The sequence below is a fragment of the Bubalus kerabau genome, chromosome 8 (genome assembly GCF_029407905.1).
Source record: "Bubalus kerabau isolate K-KA32 ecotype Philippines breed swamp buffalo chromosome 8, PCC_UOA_SB_1v2, whole genome shotgun sequence".
NCBI lineage: Eukaryota > Metazoa > Chordata > Mammalia > Artiodactyla > Bovidae > Bubalus > Bubalus kerabau.
In genome coordinates, this window is record NC_073631.1 from 54,064,281 (window position 1) to 54,082,135 (window position 17,855).

At 37.5% G+C, this 17,855-nt stretch overlaps 1 protein-coding gene across 13 annotated transcripts in view; it reads right to left on the reverse strand.

Moving 5' to 3' along the window:
* The window catches only part of CFTR (CF transmembrane conductance regulator), a 318,775-nt gene that overhangs the window by 231,636 nt on the left and 69,284 nt on the right, over window positions 1-17,855 (reverse strand). For 12 of the 13 annotated variants that reach the window (XR_008717817.1, XR_008717819.1, XM_055590287.1 and 9 more), the window contains exons 4-9: window positions 16,951-17,166; window positions 12,786-12,875; window positions 11,723-11,886; window positions 10,476-10,601; window positions 7,273-7,519; window positions 2,756-2,848 (exon numbers count right to left, since the gene is read on the reverse strand). Coding sequence is in view for 11 of the 13 variants with exons in the window: in XM_055590287.1 (XP_055446262.1) it covers window positions 2,756-2,848; window positions 7,273-7,519; window positions 10,476-10,601; window positions 11,723-11,886; window positions 12,786-12,875; window positions 16,951-17,166 (936 nt within the window). In the remaining 2 variants the exon portion in view is untranslated. The remainder of the gene's footprint in view (window positions 1-2,755; window positions 2,849-7,272; window positions 7,520-10,475; window positions 10,602-11,722; window positions 11,887-12,785; window positions 12,876-16,950; window positions 17,167-17,855) is intronic. The other variant, XM_055590293.1, reaches the window with a different exon arrangement.

Below are 17,855 nucleotides of genomic sequence, written 5' to 3' on the forward strand. Positions count from 1 at the left end.
CTCTTGAGTCACTGGGTGAATGGTGAAATCACCAAATGAGGCAGAGAAGACACTGGAAGAAGCAGGTTTATGAAGCTTGGGAAGTGACGAATGTGAAGTGTTTGAGGACCTTGCAGGGAATTTGGAAATAATGTATGAAGTTCAGGAAAGGAACCAGGGCTGAAGATTTGCCTTTGAGAGTCATCAGCACATAGATGTCAGTTGAACCTGGGCTGAGTCACCCACAGAAAGCATGAAATACCAGAAGGCGGTGGGGACCCTGTGGCTGAACGCCACTTCAGAGGCAGGCAGCCAAGACTGAGAAGTCATGGTTGGAATATAAGATTACATGGAAAGAGTGGTTCACGAAAGCTAAGTTAAATACATATTTCAAAAGAACAGTTTTTAATGCATTGGTAAAGACAGAATCCAGATTGCAGAAGGCAAAAGTCAAAAGATGAGGAAGTAAGAACAGTTTTAACAACAAAGGGAAGGAGAATGATAAGGCTTGGATGATGGGGTTCAGGGAGGGCAAAAGTCAGAAATTTCTTTAACTTGAAAATATTTAGATATTAAAAGAAGTCAGTTGAAAAAAAAGGAATTGACCTTCTAGACTGAGAATAATTGCTGGCTCCATGTCCTGAGAAGATGAAGCAAGGTAACAACAGTTCAGTTAAGGGCCGGAGGAAGACAAGAAAGAAGAAAATAATAATCTCAAGGGTGAAGAAAGAAGCTGTAAGCATTCATATATGACGCTCTATATTTTATAGCATCTATATACTTTCTCTCTATATTACAGAAGTCAAGGCCATCTGCTGGGGGTGAGCAGATCCTGGGAGAGATTGGGAGTTTCAGGAAACTGGTAAAAATCTGGAATGGCTTTTAGGGAAATGGTAAATAAAATTAAGTAAAGACCAATGAAAATATTTCCCAAGAAAGTTTACAGGCCCATTTGAAGTTGAAACAGTAACTGTATAAAACTTATAACTGACTAGAGTATTTGATTTTCCCAGATAGCATTCCCTTCATCAAAGCTGAAAGAGAATGTCTTACAGCAAACGATTCAGTGAAAAGAAAAGGGGATTGAGGGTGCTGCTGTAGGAACAACTGAAGTGACTGATGGAGGTTAAACCAGGAGGAGTCCAAAAGGGAGGACTAAGGAGACTAGAAATCTTCATGAAATTGGAAGGCAGTAAAGGTGGGATTAAGAGACTGAGAGAGCTAGGATTAGGAAATTCTAAACTGAGAAAGAGATTCCAGAGCAGGACGTTTCCAAAGTGGAGTAAGTCTCGGCACTCACCAAGCTCAGCATATGAGCATGAGAGGAAGCTTCTGAAGAAGTAACTGTAAACAGAAGTTCTGAGGACAATATTGGAAGGATTTCTCATGTGGGTGTTGAAGTCTTAGACACAATGAGGGAGGTTTAACCAGCACCACTGTCCTGGGTAAATATCATCAAGGAGTGTCCAGAATTTGCTAGGTGACGATGAGAGTCAGGAGGATGAGGATACAGCCAGATGGAAGGCAATGGTTCAGTGAAAGGGTTGTAGACCATGACATTTGGTCCAAAACCTAGCTTCATCCCTTGCCTGGTACATGAGCTGAGCCAGGTCCTATAACCTTCCTAAGCCTCCATTCCCTTATCAGCAAAATAGAAATATTAAGATTACATCATAGGAATGTTGTAAGAAATAAGACAAAACATGTAAAGTGCTTATCTAGTACCTGGCACATAGTAAGGGCTGAAGCATGCTATCTATTTTATTAGATGAAAGGAGAATGAGATGGAGATTAGAAAAACAATTGTATTGCCAAACGCCTTGCTTTTCTTTCTGTCTAGAAGGGCATTTGAAATTCCTAAAATCAAAGAAGTAAAATCAATCTAACACACACAGTTCTCCATAATTTTTCTAGGCAGATAAAGAATTATTCTCTTACCTCTATCTTAAAAAAAGAATTACAGTGACGCCCTTAGGGTCAACTTACTTATATAAATAAAACTAGTTTAAGATATTGTGAAATATGTAGAAATAGGACATTGCTTGCATAATGCCTACGTTTACTCAACAGAAAAAAGTGATAAGGAAAGAGGAACTCCACTGGTATTCTCTATAATCAAATATTAGTCCTTTAGAAGCTGAAAAATCATTAATAACATTTTTTCTGACCATGAGAAATGAGAATTTTTAATGGTGAATTAAAATAAGTGAAAATAGTAGAAAACAATCCATAGGTCTATCCCACATATATCTTTATGTTTACTGGTATATGTAAAGCACGTTGGACTGGAACTTGAGATCAGAGAGGGTAGCATTTACTGAGGAACTATTATGTGTGTGGTACTATGCTGAATACTTCCCATAAGTTATCTCAGTCAAACTTCACAACAACCTTGTAAGGTATATATTAATATTCCCACTTTACAGATGGAGAACCAGAGGTTCCACAAAATTCAGTAACTTGCACTAGAGAGTAAATGGTAGAACCAGTACTCAATTCCAGCTCAGTTTGGCTCCAAAACCTATGAGCACTGCATTACTTCCTAATTTATTATGTGAAACAAATTACATGACTTAGAAAAACATGAAGAGGCCTGTCTGTCATATTTAATATTCCTGGGCCTCTACCTCTTTAACTGCAAAATAAGTGGAGTGATTCCTCTTTTAGTTCTAACAATTCTATCATCATTCTAACTTTATTGCCCATTAAGATGAAAACCAGAATCACAAATAAGAAAAGCTTAAATATTTAGAGCAAACAAACAAAAAATTCTGACCTCTTCCCAGAAGGCTGTTACATTCTCCATCACTACATCTGTAGTTGTTAAGTTATATTCCAATGTCTTATATTCTTGCTTTTGTAAGAAATCCTGTTTACAAAAGAAAGCAAAAACACATTATAGAACTAGGATACTGTTAATACATTATTACATCTATTTAAACTCTAATAAGTGCTGCATTTTGTATTTTATGAATTATATTAGAAATTTTTTCCTAAAAAATAATTTTATAAGTGTTCTAAAGTTAATTGTCAAGTACTAGGATTCATTATATTATAAATGTATTCTTTAAATATGTGACATTTTACAGAACTTCAGTTCAGTTCAGTCACTCAGTCGTGTCCGACTCTTTGCGACCCCATGAATCACAGCATGCCAGGCCTCCCTGTCCACCAACAACTTCCGGAATTCACTCAAACTCATGTCCATTGAGTCGGTAATGCTGTCCAGCCATCTCATCCTCTTTCATCCCCTTCTCCTCCTGCCCCAAATTCCTCCCAGTATCAGAGTATTTTCCAATGAGTCAACTCTTCGCATGAGGTAGCCAAAGTATTAGAGTTTCAGCTTCAGCATCAGTCCTTCCAATGAACACCCAGGACTGGTCTCCTTCAGAATGGACTGGTTGGATCTCCTTGCAGTTCAAGGGACTCTCAAGAGTCTTCTCCAACACCACAGTTCAAAAGCATCAATTTTTCGGCGCTCAGCCTTATTATTCACAGTCCAACTCTCACATGCATACATGACTACTGGAAAAACCAAGGCCTTAACTAGATGGACTTTTGTTGGCAAAGTAATGTCTCTGCTTTTCAATATGCTATCTAGGTTGGTCATAACTTTCCTTCCAAGGAGTAAGCGTCTTTTAATTTCATGGCTGCAGTCACCATCTGCCGTGATTTTGAAGCCCCCAAAAATAAAGTCTGACACTGTTTCCACTGTTTCTCCATCTATTTCCCATGAAGTGATGGGACCAGATGCTATGATCATAGTTTTCTGAATGTTGAGCATTAAGCCAACTTTTTCACTCTCCTCTTTCACTTTCATCAAGAGATGTTTTAGTTCCTCTTCACTTTCTGCCATAACGGTGGTATCATCTGCATATCTGAGGTTATTGATATTTCTCCCAGCAATCTTGATTCCAGCTTGTGTTTCTTCCAGCCACTGGAGAAGGGAATGGCAAACCACTCCAGTATTCTTGCCTTGAGAACCCCATGAAGAGTATGAAAAGGCAAAATGATAGGATACTGAAAGAGGAACTCCCCAGGTCGGTAGGTGCCCAATATGCTACTGGAGATCAGTGGAGAAATAACTCCAGAAAGAAATGAAGGGATGGAGCCAAAGCAAAAACAATACCCAGTTGTGGATGTGACTGGTGATAGAAGCAAGGTCTGATGCTGTAAAGAGCAATATTGCATAGGAACCTGGAATGTTAGGTCCACGAATCAAGGCAAGTTGGAAGTGGTCAAACAAGAGATGGCAAGAGTGAATGTTGACATTCTAGGAATCAGAGAACTAAAATGGACTGGAATGGGTGAATTTAACTCAGATGACCATTATATCTACTACCGTGGGCAGGAATCTCTTAGAAGAAATGGAGAAGCCATTTGGTCAACAAAAGAGTCCAAAATGCAGTACTTGGATGCAATCTCAAAAACGATAGAATGATCTCTGTTCGTTTCCAAGGCAAACCATTCAATATCACAGTAATCCAAGCCTATGCCCCAACCAATTACGCTGAAGAAGCTGAAGTTGAACGGTTCTATGAAGACCTACAAGACCTTCTAGAACTAACACCCCAAAAAAATGTCCATTTCATTTTAGGGGACTGGAATGCAAAAGTAGGAAGTCAAGAAACACCTGGGGTAACAGGCAAATTTGGCCTTGGAATTTCAGAATGAAGCAGGGCAAAGGCTAATAAAGTTTTGCCAAGAGAATGCACTGGTCATAGCAAACACCATCTTCCAACACCACCAGAGAAGACTCTACACATGGTCATCACCAGATGGTCAACACCAAAGTCAGATTGATTATATTCTTTGCAGCCAAAGATGGAGAAGCTCTAAACAGTCAGCAAAAACAAGACCAGGAGCTGACTGTGGCTCAGATCATGAACTCCTTATTGCCAAATTCAGACTTAAATTGAAGAAAGTAGGGAAAACCATTAGACCATTCAGGTATGACCTAAATCAAATCCCTTATGATTATACAGTGGAAGGGAGAAATAGATTTAAGGGTCTAGATCTGATAGACAGAGTGCCTGATGAGCTATGGACAGAGGTTCATGACATTGTATAGGAGACAGGGATCAAGATCATCCCCATGGAAAAGAAATGCAAAAAAGCAAAATGGCTGTCTGGGCAGGCCTTACAAATAGCTTTGAAAAGAAGAGAAGCAAAAAGCAAAGGAGAAAAGGAAAGATATAAGCATCTGAATGCAGAGTTCCAAAGAATAGCCAGAAGAGATAAGAAAGCCTTCCTCAGTGATCAATGCAAAGAAATAGAAGAAAACAACAGAATGGGAAAGACTAGAGATCTCTTCAAGAAAATTAGAGATACAAAGGGAACATTTCATACAAAGGGGGGCACAATAAAGGACAGAAATGGTATGGACCTAACAGAAGCAGAAGATATTAAGAAGAGATGGCAAGAATACACAGAAGAACTGTACAAAAAATATCTTCATGACCCAGATAATCACGATGATGTGATCACTCACCTAGAGCCAGACATCCTGGAATGTGAAGTAAAGTGGGCCTTAGAAAGCATCACTAGAACAAAGGTAGTGGAGGTGATGGAATTCCAGTTGAGCTATTTCAAATCCTGAAAGATGATGCTGTGAAAGTGCTGCACTCAATATGTCAGCACATTTGGAAAACTCAGCAGTGGCCACAGGATTGGAAAAGGTTAGTTTTCATTCCAATCCCAAAAAAAGGCAATGCCAAAGAATGCTCAAACTACCGCACAATTGCACTCATCTCACATGCTAGTAAAGTAATGCTCAAAATTCTCCAAGCCAGGCTTTAGCAAAACATGAACCGTGACTTCCAGATGTTCAAACTGGTTTTAGAAAAGGCAGAGGAACCAGAGATCAAATTGCCAACATCTGCTGGATCACGGAAAAAGCAAGAGAGTTCCAGAAAAACATCTATTTCTGCTTTATTGATTATGCCAAAGCCTTTGACTGTGTGGATCACAATAAACTGTGGAAAATTCTGAAAGAGATGGGGATACCAGACCACCTGACCTGCCTCTTGAGAAACCTATATGCAAGTCAGGAAGCAACAGTTAGAACTGGACATGGAACAACAGACTGGTTCCAGATGGGAAAGGAGCACGTCAAGGCTGTAATTGTCACCCTGCTTATAGAACTTATTTATCCATTAAATTTTAACATACCACTGACTCATCCTTGTACTAGACTACATGTTAACCTTAGTAATGAATTTATAAAGCACACCTGAACTACCCACTAATTGCCTCAATTCAACATTGAGAGAGAGAAAACTAGTATTTTCATCTTTATAGCATCCTTCTTTTATTAGGTCCATGGTCCACCACTGGCAAATTCTGATAGTGGTTTAGTTGCTAGGTCTTGTCCCACTCTTGCAACCCCATGGACTGTAGCCTGCCAGGCTTCTCTGTCCATGGGATTTCCCAGGCAAGAATTCTGGAATGGTTTGCCATTTCCTTCACCAGGGGAATCTTCCTGACCCAGCAATCTGGGCCGGGTCTCCTGCACTGCAGGCAAATTCTCTACCGACTGAGGTATTAGGGAAGTCAAACTCTGGCCTAGGTTAAATAATGGCAGAACTACCTTAAAGTGGCTCACCCTTCTCCCTCATTTTTTTAAACTTATGGCACAGTGATTTATTTTCTGGATTAAATATTTAAATATATATCACAACAGCATAATAAAACATTTTGAATTGTATACTAATTCTAAAAATTATAACCACATCCAAGTTCCTGGTGGTGATTCTGTTAGCTTGGCATAAATTGAGTCTAATAACCGTAAGGACTTTAGAACTTCTCTTCAAAATTAACAGCTACGACAGCATGCTGAGATTTTAAGGTAATTAATATGGCATACAATGTCATTCTCATCCATCATACTGTTCAGAAAAATACTTGGAAAAGTTTAAGGTAAACATTCCTAGCATTAGCTAGAAAATTTTATAACTTCCTGATGAATCTGCCACCATGATTTTGCACATTTGCCAAGTTCATTAGAACTATTCGATTGATTGATTACTTGAATAATAATCTCCAGAATACAGAAACAATATTTTCTTCAATTTCTCTGAAATTGAAAATCTCAATTGAAAATCTCATGGGCTTTCATTTTATTTCACTTGGCTTTACAAGGGCTCATTGGACCACATATAGACATCAAGAGAGGAAATACTGTGCATCAAACAGGTCCAAGGCCAAGAATTCATCTCTAGAGAGTTTGCTCAGGACAAAAGTTCTAAACTGCTCTAAATTCATTGAGTCAGAGGACCCATTTTGGTACACTACCTGTATCTTGTTTATTGCTCCAAGAGAATCATACCAAGTTTGTACAGCCCAGGGGAACTGCCGAGTAACTGCCATGCGCAGAACGATGCAGAATGAGATGGTTGTGAATATTTTTCGAAGGATGATTCCTTTGAGCAGTGCATAAGGAAGCACAGATAAAAATACCACAAAGAACCCTGAGAAGAAGAAGGCTGAACTATTGAGGTATCTCACATAGGCTGCCTTCCGGGTAAGTTTCAGTTCTGTTCTAAAAAAACAAACAAACAAACAAATAGTAAGATTTGGGGTGCTTATATACTTTCCAAAATATCAGGCATCTTGGAATAAAAAATCTGCATATAGACTCTCAAAAGCTTTCTCTCTGCTTCCTGATTCTGGTTCTACCCTAGATGAGCTGTGTGACCTTGAGCAAGTTATTTAACCTCTCTGGGCCTCAGTTATTTTTTCTCAAAGAGGGGTGGATGACAATGAATATACCAGCATATAATACCTATAAATATTATTTTTAAATAATCTCAGTAATTATTATATTATTTTTATATCTTAATTCATATCATTATTAATTTATAGATTAATGAAACTAGTAATTTTTTATTGATTGGTGTTTTAAGTATTTAAGTACAGATATGAGAATAATGTTGAAAGATTTATAGAAGGAAAAGACAATTCTGGGATTCCCTAATGGATTGTCAACATTTTAGAAGTTCTGGAATGGCTTTGGAGAACCTTTAAAATAACATATGAGCCAAAGAGGAGTGGTTCTCAAGGCTTAGCACAGGTAAAAATCACCTGAGAAACTTTTTAAAATGAAGTGTATCAGGATCACCATTCAGAGATACTGACTGAGTCTGCAGTAGGCCTCCAGAATCCGCTTTTTAAAAAAGATTGCTGCCAGTAATTCTTGGAAAATTACAAGAGAATAGATATTGCATCCACCCTCTCTCCTTTCAGGATAATTATTTGCAATCATACTTTTTTTCAGTCTGAACTGCAGATGTGAACTATTTTTTCAATACAAACAGAAGAGGTTTAAATGCACCAACAGGCAGAAAACAGGGAGTGCAGAGCTGGCAAGAACAGAGGACAATGCTTCCTTCGACCTTCATCCCACCCTCACAGGATCATCAAAACTGGAGTCACGTGTGATCCTTCCGTTCAGCTCTTGTGAGGGAAAGAGCAGAGATGAGACAGACAAGTAGAGCATGCTGGTGGGAGGGGGCGAGAGCTGTGCCTGGCATTTGGGTGCTAGTTCCACATGCTTGTACAACTCAGAAAAGTTCTCCTTCTCAAGTGGTAGAATTCAGATGACATCTTTTTTTCAAGTCTGAAAAAAAATGTAATCCTGAGCACTCTGATGAAGAAAATGAAGTTCAGTGCTCCCACCTACATTGTGATTCCCAGTCTAATGTGGTTTAGCTTACCTATTTTAATTATTTGGCATTAAAGGCAGATTACGATTTTGGAATCTAACTGGGGTGTGACTCAGCTCTGCTGGTTATAGCTATGCCATCTTAAGCAAGTTGCTCTTCCCACTGTTCCTACAGAATCCACATCTACAGAAGAGAAATGTAACATCTCCCTTGTGGATTTGTCGCCACAATAAACGACAGCACAGGAACTTGCACTTCGAACTTTCGTGTCTCTCTAATCTTCAACTGAAAGAATACTGTTGGCTAGGCTTATATTTTTTTAATGCTAGAAAACGCTGATTGCCAAAATGTTAATAAATTTGTCAAAACTGTCATTGTATATTATAAACAGTTGAGGAAAATGAAGGAATGATACTATAAGAAAAGAATAACGGGCTCAAGAGCATGTATTGATATAAGAATCACCCAGAAAGCAGTACTCCCCATAATAATAACACTAACACTTTGAGTCATAAAAACATTTTATCTTATTACGATTAAAAAAAAAATTGAAAGTGACTTTATTACCAGAGAGCAGTAAAGAAGTAGATTTTCAGGGAGCACTGCATAGCCTTTTACCCAGTTCATCAGTGACCCTTGAGAGCTAACTCAGTTGTTAAAGAGAAAAATTTCAACCAACTAAGCAAGGTCTTTATGGATGTTTCTGGAAAGAAAATATAATTCCTTTCCTGGATTCGTCTTGAAAGGCATAATAAAAACAGGTGACCAATCATGTTTGGGCAATAAATAGTCTTTTACTCTTCCTATTTACGTGGCAAAGGACTTACCATTTCAGCATCTCCTTTGTTGTTCCAATCACACACCTGCAGCTCAGTTACCACTGTCTACTGGACTCAGCAGCCTGAATCCCTGATAATCATACTCATATCATCTAAAATGGAACTGTTCTCTTTGGCATCTTTTCTTCCTATGAAATTCTTATGAGCTAATTCATTCTGAAATTATTTGCCCTTTAACAGAAGATCTATGCCCACTGAGACTCCTTAGAACCCTTTCTTAAAATTGCAATTTGTAGAACATGGAACTTGACTAAAGAACAGTGGTCTTAGAGCTACAGAAATACATTGGTTTATATTATGTCCCAAGTTTTCTCAGCAACAGTATCCCAGTCTGTGCTGTACTTTTTTGCTGGCTATAATCTTTACTAACCAGTGAAAGAAAGGTTATCTGAGACAAAACAAGACCAGAGATCAAAATGGGTGCCAAGTACTGATTCTACTTCAGGCGGTGGCTTTCATTACTTGAATTGATTTTTCAAGTGGAAGGTTTATAGAACACAATGTATAGATATTACCCTGGCATTGCTCTTAAGTAAAGGAAGAACAAACATATTTTAAACAAACAGAAGGGTTTTTTTTTTTTGGTTTGCTTTTCATGAGCCGTAACATATAAATTAAGGAAGTTATAATACTAGAGAATCATTTATTTGGCTCAGAGTTGTATCTTTTTTACTCTAGCAGTTCTATTTAAGGTTTCATTCAGTCTCTAGCATCATGATCATTAGTTTAGTCTATTAAGCAGCTGTAAACACAAATAGGCAGTTCTTTTGTAAGATATCCTTGTAGTGCAAAAATAGCTCACCTATGTAAAATGCCAGTCCCATGAAAATGACATTAGATCACTAACACATGAATACTGATATAACTTAACACAATTATTTGGTTGTCAGAAATTTCAAATATGAGCTCAAGTCCACTGTGACAGACTCCTTTTAAATATATTAAACCTTAATTGACTAATTTAACTGATATTAACATTTTTGGAATGACTTACTGTCTTAGGTTTTCAATGATTTTTTCCATTGCTTCTTCCCAGCAGTATGCCTTAACTGATTGGATATTTTCAATCATTTCTGACGTTATCACCAGTCTTTCATTGATCTTTCCAGCTCTCTGATCTCTGTAAATTATTTTATCCACAAATCAAATACTTAGTAAAAATAAGTCAAACTGCCCACTAAGAACTGCCCAAGCTTTTAAGAAAAGCCACATTTCTTTTATTAAACATATGGATGTTTATTTTATTATCAAATACTCAGTAACAAAAACAGTAACTATCAATCAGTAAATGCCTCCCATGTGCAGACACATGTATTAGATGCATGTCATATACTATGCCTAATCCTCTGAGGGAGGTGATGATTTCATTTTCAAAATTGAAAAAACCAGCAACACAAAGGTTGAAGCAGCTTGATACAGGTCGTATATGTCTAGTAAGGTGCAAAGTAGGATTCAAACTAAGAACTATTTGACTCCAAAATTTGAACACTTTCTATTACACTCTAGCTGGCAAACTCTAGAAGTCCTCTTTCATAAGCAGTGATTGGAATCACTGAATCATTCAGTAATAGAAAGCCACTAAGGCTGTGGTGTGATGATTCATGAACCACAGTAGAAAAAGCTTATGAACTTAACCTAAAATGTATGCATTCCCTCCCATTCACACTGTTTTGAATACAATGTTTGGATACAATGTTTTATCCATTGTACCTCAATCTCTGATGTGCAAAAAAGCAAAATGGATGGTAACATATTAAGAAATTCTATAGACTGGCAAGCTAAAAAATGTACCATTGATATAGAAAGTATCATTTATATCCAGGTCCCCAACCTCCGGGATCTAATGTCTGATGCTCTGAGGTGGAGCTGATATAATAATAACAGAAATGAAGTGCGCAATAAATGTAATGTGCTTGAATTATCCTGAAACCAGCCCCTTCCCCTGTCCATGGAAAAACTGTCTTCCACGAAACCAGTCTCTGGTGATAACATCATGAAAATATTCCTTTTTGCGACACCTAGTAAGAAGATCCATGGTTCAGTACATAGAGAAGTTCTGGTTTTACCTGAGTGGGCTAGTATGTCATACACTCTGCCTAATCCTTCTGACAGCCTAAGGGACATGACTGTTTCATTTTAAAGATGAAAAAACCAGAAACACAGTGGCAGAAGCAGATTGACACAGGTCATATAACTAGTAAGAATGCAATCTGTGTTTCACACTATTTAAAGAGTTTCTACCTGTACTTCATCATCATTTTCCCTAATCCGGCTTGAAGAAGGGCGAGGACTATGAGGAAAGCAAGCCCACAGAAGGTGAAGGCCTGCAACAACTCCCAGAGCAGCCCCATGAGCAGCGTCACTTGCAGAGGAGCGATCCACACAAAATGTGCCAGTGCGAGTCCCTGAAAAATAAAATCACAGTGAAAACCATGGACATTTTACCCTCCACCCCCAAAACAAAGAGAAAATCAAGAACAGGAGAAAGAAGTCAGCACAGTGAGCTCTTACAATCATGGTTCTGAATGCACTAAAATCTAGGTATTCATTATATGGAGCACACAGCAATGTGCTTAAACATTCTACACAGAGACTAACTGCAAGTTAGTCCAAACTAACTGCAAGTCACTGTGATTTTTTCCAGTGGATATGTGTGGTGATTGGATATCACCACACCACGTAAGTACCATGTCTAGAATTCTTTAAGTAACTTATTCCTCTGTGAATAAAGCAAGAGCCATGACACAGAACATGAGAAGACAAGACTCTCCTGAATTTCAGTCTATACAATTGCACAACCCTATTACCTGACCAAATACTCAGAAAACAACATGCACACTCAATTAAAAGTAAATTACTTAGCACTTGCTGTGAGTTTGATAGCATGCGAAATACTAGAAATGCAAAGATAAATACATTGTGTATAAAATACATAATCTGTCCTCAAGGACCTTGAATTTTATTGTGACAGAAGACAGCCCTAAACAAGAATTTTTCAGAGTATCTTACTCAGCCAAAGTAAATAACTGATTTAAAGCATTAAAATGAAGCAAGATCTGATAAGGATTTAATTTTGAAAAACCACACCAAATAAAAAGCCAGCTGAGGTGCCCTTGAGTTGTCTGGTTCTGCGAGATCCCAAAATGGCACTCTGCTACACAACTTAGCCTTCTCGGTTTTCAGAAATAGGGAAGCTAGGAACACTTACGACGTAACCACTCACTAGTTATCTGACCCAGAAAATCTTTGGGGTTGTATGATTTATAACAAAGGTGCATAAAAGAGTAAATCAGTAGGTACATACTTCATCAAATTTGTTCAAGTTGTTGGAAAGGAGACTAACAAGTTGTCCAATACTTATTTTATCCAGAACACGGCTTGATAGCTTCAAAGTCTAAAAGGAAATTGGAAGTTAGATGATGTCACTGCACAGTAGACATATTTATAAGCATGTTATAATACAGCTAAGGAATTAGGTAACTATGCATGCACTTTTTAAGTAAACCTAATAAAATTATCTTATGTTCATTTAATTTAGTATCTTCTCAGATTTATAAATATTTCTCTTTACAACAAATAGTATAATGGCATGCCTCTACTTATATTATTTAACAGTATCTATGGGGTCGCACAGAGTCGTACACGACTGGAGCGACTTAGCAGCAGCAGCAGCAGCAGAGGGTTAACAATTGTTTCTAGTCCAAAATGGGAAAAATACTGTACTTAAATATTCATTTATATATTGCAGAGGTTTGCTTGTTGTTTTTTTTTCTTTTTGTTTGTTTTTATTACAGATGAAACTAAAGGCCAGTGAAATTTGAGATTAAAACCTTGGTGTCATAGGGAATTATATTCAATATCTTGTAATAACCTATAGTGGAAAAGAATCAGGAAAAAAAAAGATATATATATATCTGCATCACTTTGCTGTATACTTGAAACTAACATAATAATGTAAGTCAATATATTCAATAAAATTTTTTAAAATAAAATCTTGGCCTTAAATTTTTCATGTACTCTATGGTGACTATTGAATAAAATTACAGTTAAAGTCAATACAAGTATATTATAAATAATTATTAATAATTGTCTGAAAGATTATATTAACAACAAAAAATTCTTAAATTTTACAATGAAAAATACATCCATATAGACAAAACAGGATTATTAAGTAGATAAATTAATTATTATTATGAGAGATCACAGGCACACTTCGCCTACAAAATTTAATAAGAACTGGCTTTGACTGAAGAGTACCCATTTAACATTTGCTTCAACTGACTCTCACACATGTATTGAGCACTTAGATACAAATCACTATATTCAGGGTTTCAGGGATTATTATTAGTTATTAAACAAAATTATTACCTCAAGGCACCTAACAAATACATAACTAAATATGATAAACTAGTTAAAGGGAGTGGAATATAATAGGGTGGTTGAGAGCAAGTTTACATATCTGGTTACAAAAATCTGTAAATATTTCATTGAGGGAGAATTTAAGATGATGTGGAATAACAGATAGGGTTTAGATAAGCACAGATGACGAAAGAATAAAGCCGTTAACTCCAAATGCTATTAGACTAGTGTGTGGGGGGCAGGGTCCATTGAGCTAGATGACACATGATTTAGTAACACACTCGGTCTCAGGTGACCTGAATTCTATAGTGCTTAACGTGGAATGTACAAGCACAATAAATACTCAGTGAATATCTACTCACTATATAGTTATCTTTCTCAAAATTCACAGGCAAAGTTCAACCTAGTTTGCATTTAGATTCATTATTTAAAATCTAATTTGAATGTATATGTTGCAGATTTTGGAACAAAGAAGATGATGCTCTATGACAAAATCTATAATAATCTGGGAAGAATCAGTGGCTGCCTGCCACATGGATAAAACTGGTCAGATAAGGCACTAGTAAACTTTAGTGACCAAACCACAGCTGCATGGAGATGCAATTGTATTCTTAGATGATGATGTCAGTACAGGTCAGTAGGTATGGCTAGAGGGGTAAAGTAAACTGGGTAAGAACACATATAAACAACACTGAGAAAGAACAGACATAGCTTCCAACTTTTCATTAATGCATCCTGGGTTTGAAGGAACATATATTGCTGTATTTGCGCTAAACATAATATAAGAACTAATCCACAAACTAAACAACTCTTTGCCCTCCCTTCCACTTTAGCCCTGAGTGCTTCATGTCTCTCTTTCTATGTAACACAATTTGACTTGCAACATTATTTCACTACCTATCTTATGTTCTCTATGCTAAGTCACTTCAGTCGTGTCCAACTCTGTGCAATCCCATAGACAGCAGCCCACCAGGCTCCCCTGTCCCTGGGATTCTCCAGGCAAGAACACTGGAGTGGGTTGCCATTTCCTTCTCCAGGGCATGAAACTGAAAAGTGAAAGTGAAGTCGCTCAGTCGTGTCCGACTCTTAGCGACCCCATGGACTGCAGCCTATCAGGCTCCTCCGTCCATGGGATTTTCCAGGCAAGAGTACTGGAATGGGGTGCCATTGCCTATGTTCTCTAGTAACTGGAAAATCCTTAACTTCAAGGGGGAAGCCCAGGTGGCACAGTGGTAAAGAATCTGCCTGCCAATGAAGGAGACATGAGATGTGGGGTTTGATCCCTGGGTTAGGAAGATCCCCTAGATAGGTAATGGCAACCCACTTCAGTATTCTTGCCTAGAAAATTCCATGGACAGTGGAGTCTGGCAGGTCCATGGGGTCCTAAAGAGTTGGACATGACTTCAAGGATTGTGACTTATCCACTTTAGAAATTTTGAAGCAGTTCTTGCACAGTGTTCTATACTTTTTAGGCCTTTAGTTTATCAAAATATTTTATTCATAAAATAGGAATAATAGTTTCTACCATATAGAGTTTTGAGGAGGATCAAATGAAATGATATACCTAAATCATTAGAAGTTTGCCATGAACATCAATTATCACTATAATAATCGCTTTTATAACTATTTTTAAACTGGATTCAACTTTCTTTGATATGCATCTTGTCTAAATTCTATCTTCTAAATGATACCTAATAATTTATTCACTTATATAAAATTTCTGGATCAAGATAAGATTTTTATTGATTTATCACCCATGCTTTCCTGGCACTTGTGAACTGATGAGATTGCAGCCGGGGTGATTTGGTTACACTGTGGACTTGGTTTTTCACTTGGGCCTCCATAAAAGGTCTTGTTGAACACTAACATGTAACTATCAAGGTTTTACAACACCACTGACCTTGCATGTATATTATGGAAATGTTGAGGGAATGTCAGGTCCACAGCTCTTATAAGCCAAATATATAAAGTTTTTATATTGGGGGAATAAGAAAGAGAAGAAGGGTAAAGAAAATAACCAAAATAACCAACAAACTATCTATAAAAAAAAAAGAAATCTTTAATCTTGGTAAATCAAAGAGTCACACATAAATCAGGTTGGTGAAAGCACGTGTCATATTGTGTCACTAAGATGACCTTAAAATGTGTTTGTAAGGTAAGAAATTCCTTTTTTTCCCCCACTGTGATGCATGGCATGCAGGATCTCAGTTTCTCAACCAGGGATCAAACCTGGGCCCCATGCAGTGGAAGTGTAGGGTCTTAACCACTGGATCACCAGGGAAGGCCTGGTAAGACAGTCTTAATTTGAATCCACCCAAAGCATGGTTTAGCAACTTGGGCTTTTGACTTGACAATGCATACGGAAAAGTAGAAAAGGTTCTTATGGTTGCCGTGTATGTGTTATTTCAAAATTTTTAATTTCCAAGACTTAGGATGACAAAAATCTAACTCAAAATAAGGCAGTGGATACTATCATTGTGTCATAACTAGTTAAAAATAGCACTAAGTCATGTCCAACTCTTGTGATCCCATGAACTGTAGCCTGCCAGGCTCCTCTGTCCATGGGATTCTCCAGGCAAGAATATGGGAGTAGGTTGCCATTCCCTTCTTCATGGGAACTTCCCAACCCAGGAATTGAACCCATGTCTCCCACATTGCAGGTAGATGCTTAACTGAGTGAGCTATGGAGGAAGCCCCCATAACAAGTTAAGGTTGAAATATCAATTGCTTGGTTGATCAATAACAATTATACACTATATTCTTGTTATTGCACATAAAGACAAATGGCATTTTACCATAAGATGATATTTTGTCAATGACTTTTATGCACACAGCAAGAATCATTTCAACAGGGAGCCATGGATTCCAAAAACTGATGATATGGAAAAAACAAAAATGAAGTCTAAAATACAGGCAGTTTACAGAATTACTCAATAATTATTAGTTGAAGGGAAGTATCAAGGAAAAATTAGAAATATTCATTATTCCTGCCATTTACTTCACAGCCCTACAAAACTGATTTTAGCGTTTATCCTTTACTTGTACTAGTGTAGCATTTAAAACACAATGCCACTAACAAGTAGCATAAAGACTGTGCAAGGAAGTATTACCTTCTTATAAATCAAACTAAACATAGCTATTCTCATCTGCATTCCAATGTGATGGAGACCAAAAATGGCTGGGTGCAGGAGCAGTGTCCTCACGATAAAGAGAAGGCATAGGCCTATGCCTAAGTAAATGGCAATGGAGCGTTCCACCTTGTTATCTGGGTCATAGGAAGCTATGATTCTTCCCAGTAAGAGAGGCTGGACTGCTTTGGTGACTTCCTGCAGAAGATGGAAAACAGAAAAATGAAATTTTATTTTTCTTTCATAAAGTGCCCTCACAATTTCAACACAAGCAGTTTCATCTTTACAGGAGGATTTAAAATGGGCTTACACAGCAGGCCATGCCATACATGAAACTCTTGATGTCCTTTGTAATATCTTTATACTATGAAATAAGACTTTATTTAGGTTTTAGCAAAAATCATTTGGAAACATTTATGTATGAGGTGTTTTCTTTCTTTCTTTTTTTTTTTTTTTTAACTAAAAGTATATAGCAGCCATAAAGTACAGGTCCAATTTCTGAAGTAGTGTGTTAATTGGTAACATCTACATTGCACTTAACACTTTATAAAATGTTTTTCATTTGATTTTTATGACAACTTCAGGAGTCAGAGTAGGCAATATTAGTTTCACAGTGCAGATGAAAAAACCGAAGCCAAAGAGACCAAGCGATGGATGTGATTTCAAAATAGAACTCTCAAAAGCACTTTGATTGATAGAATGAACAGCAGAATGAACAGCTTCTTGAGACAACCACATAAAGGGGAGCTGGCAACAGGAGGGAGGAGCAAAGAGGCTCTGGTGCTATTTACAGTCCAATGCTGTATCCTTCCCAGTCTGGGATAGGTGGTGACTTTTAGGAAGAAGTGTGTCAAAAAATTGCAGCCTCAGGCCAGTTTCCAACTATT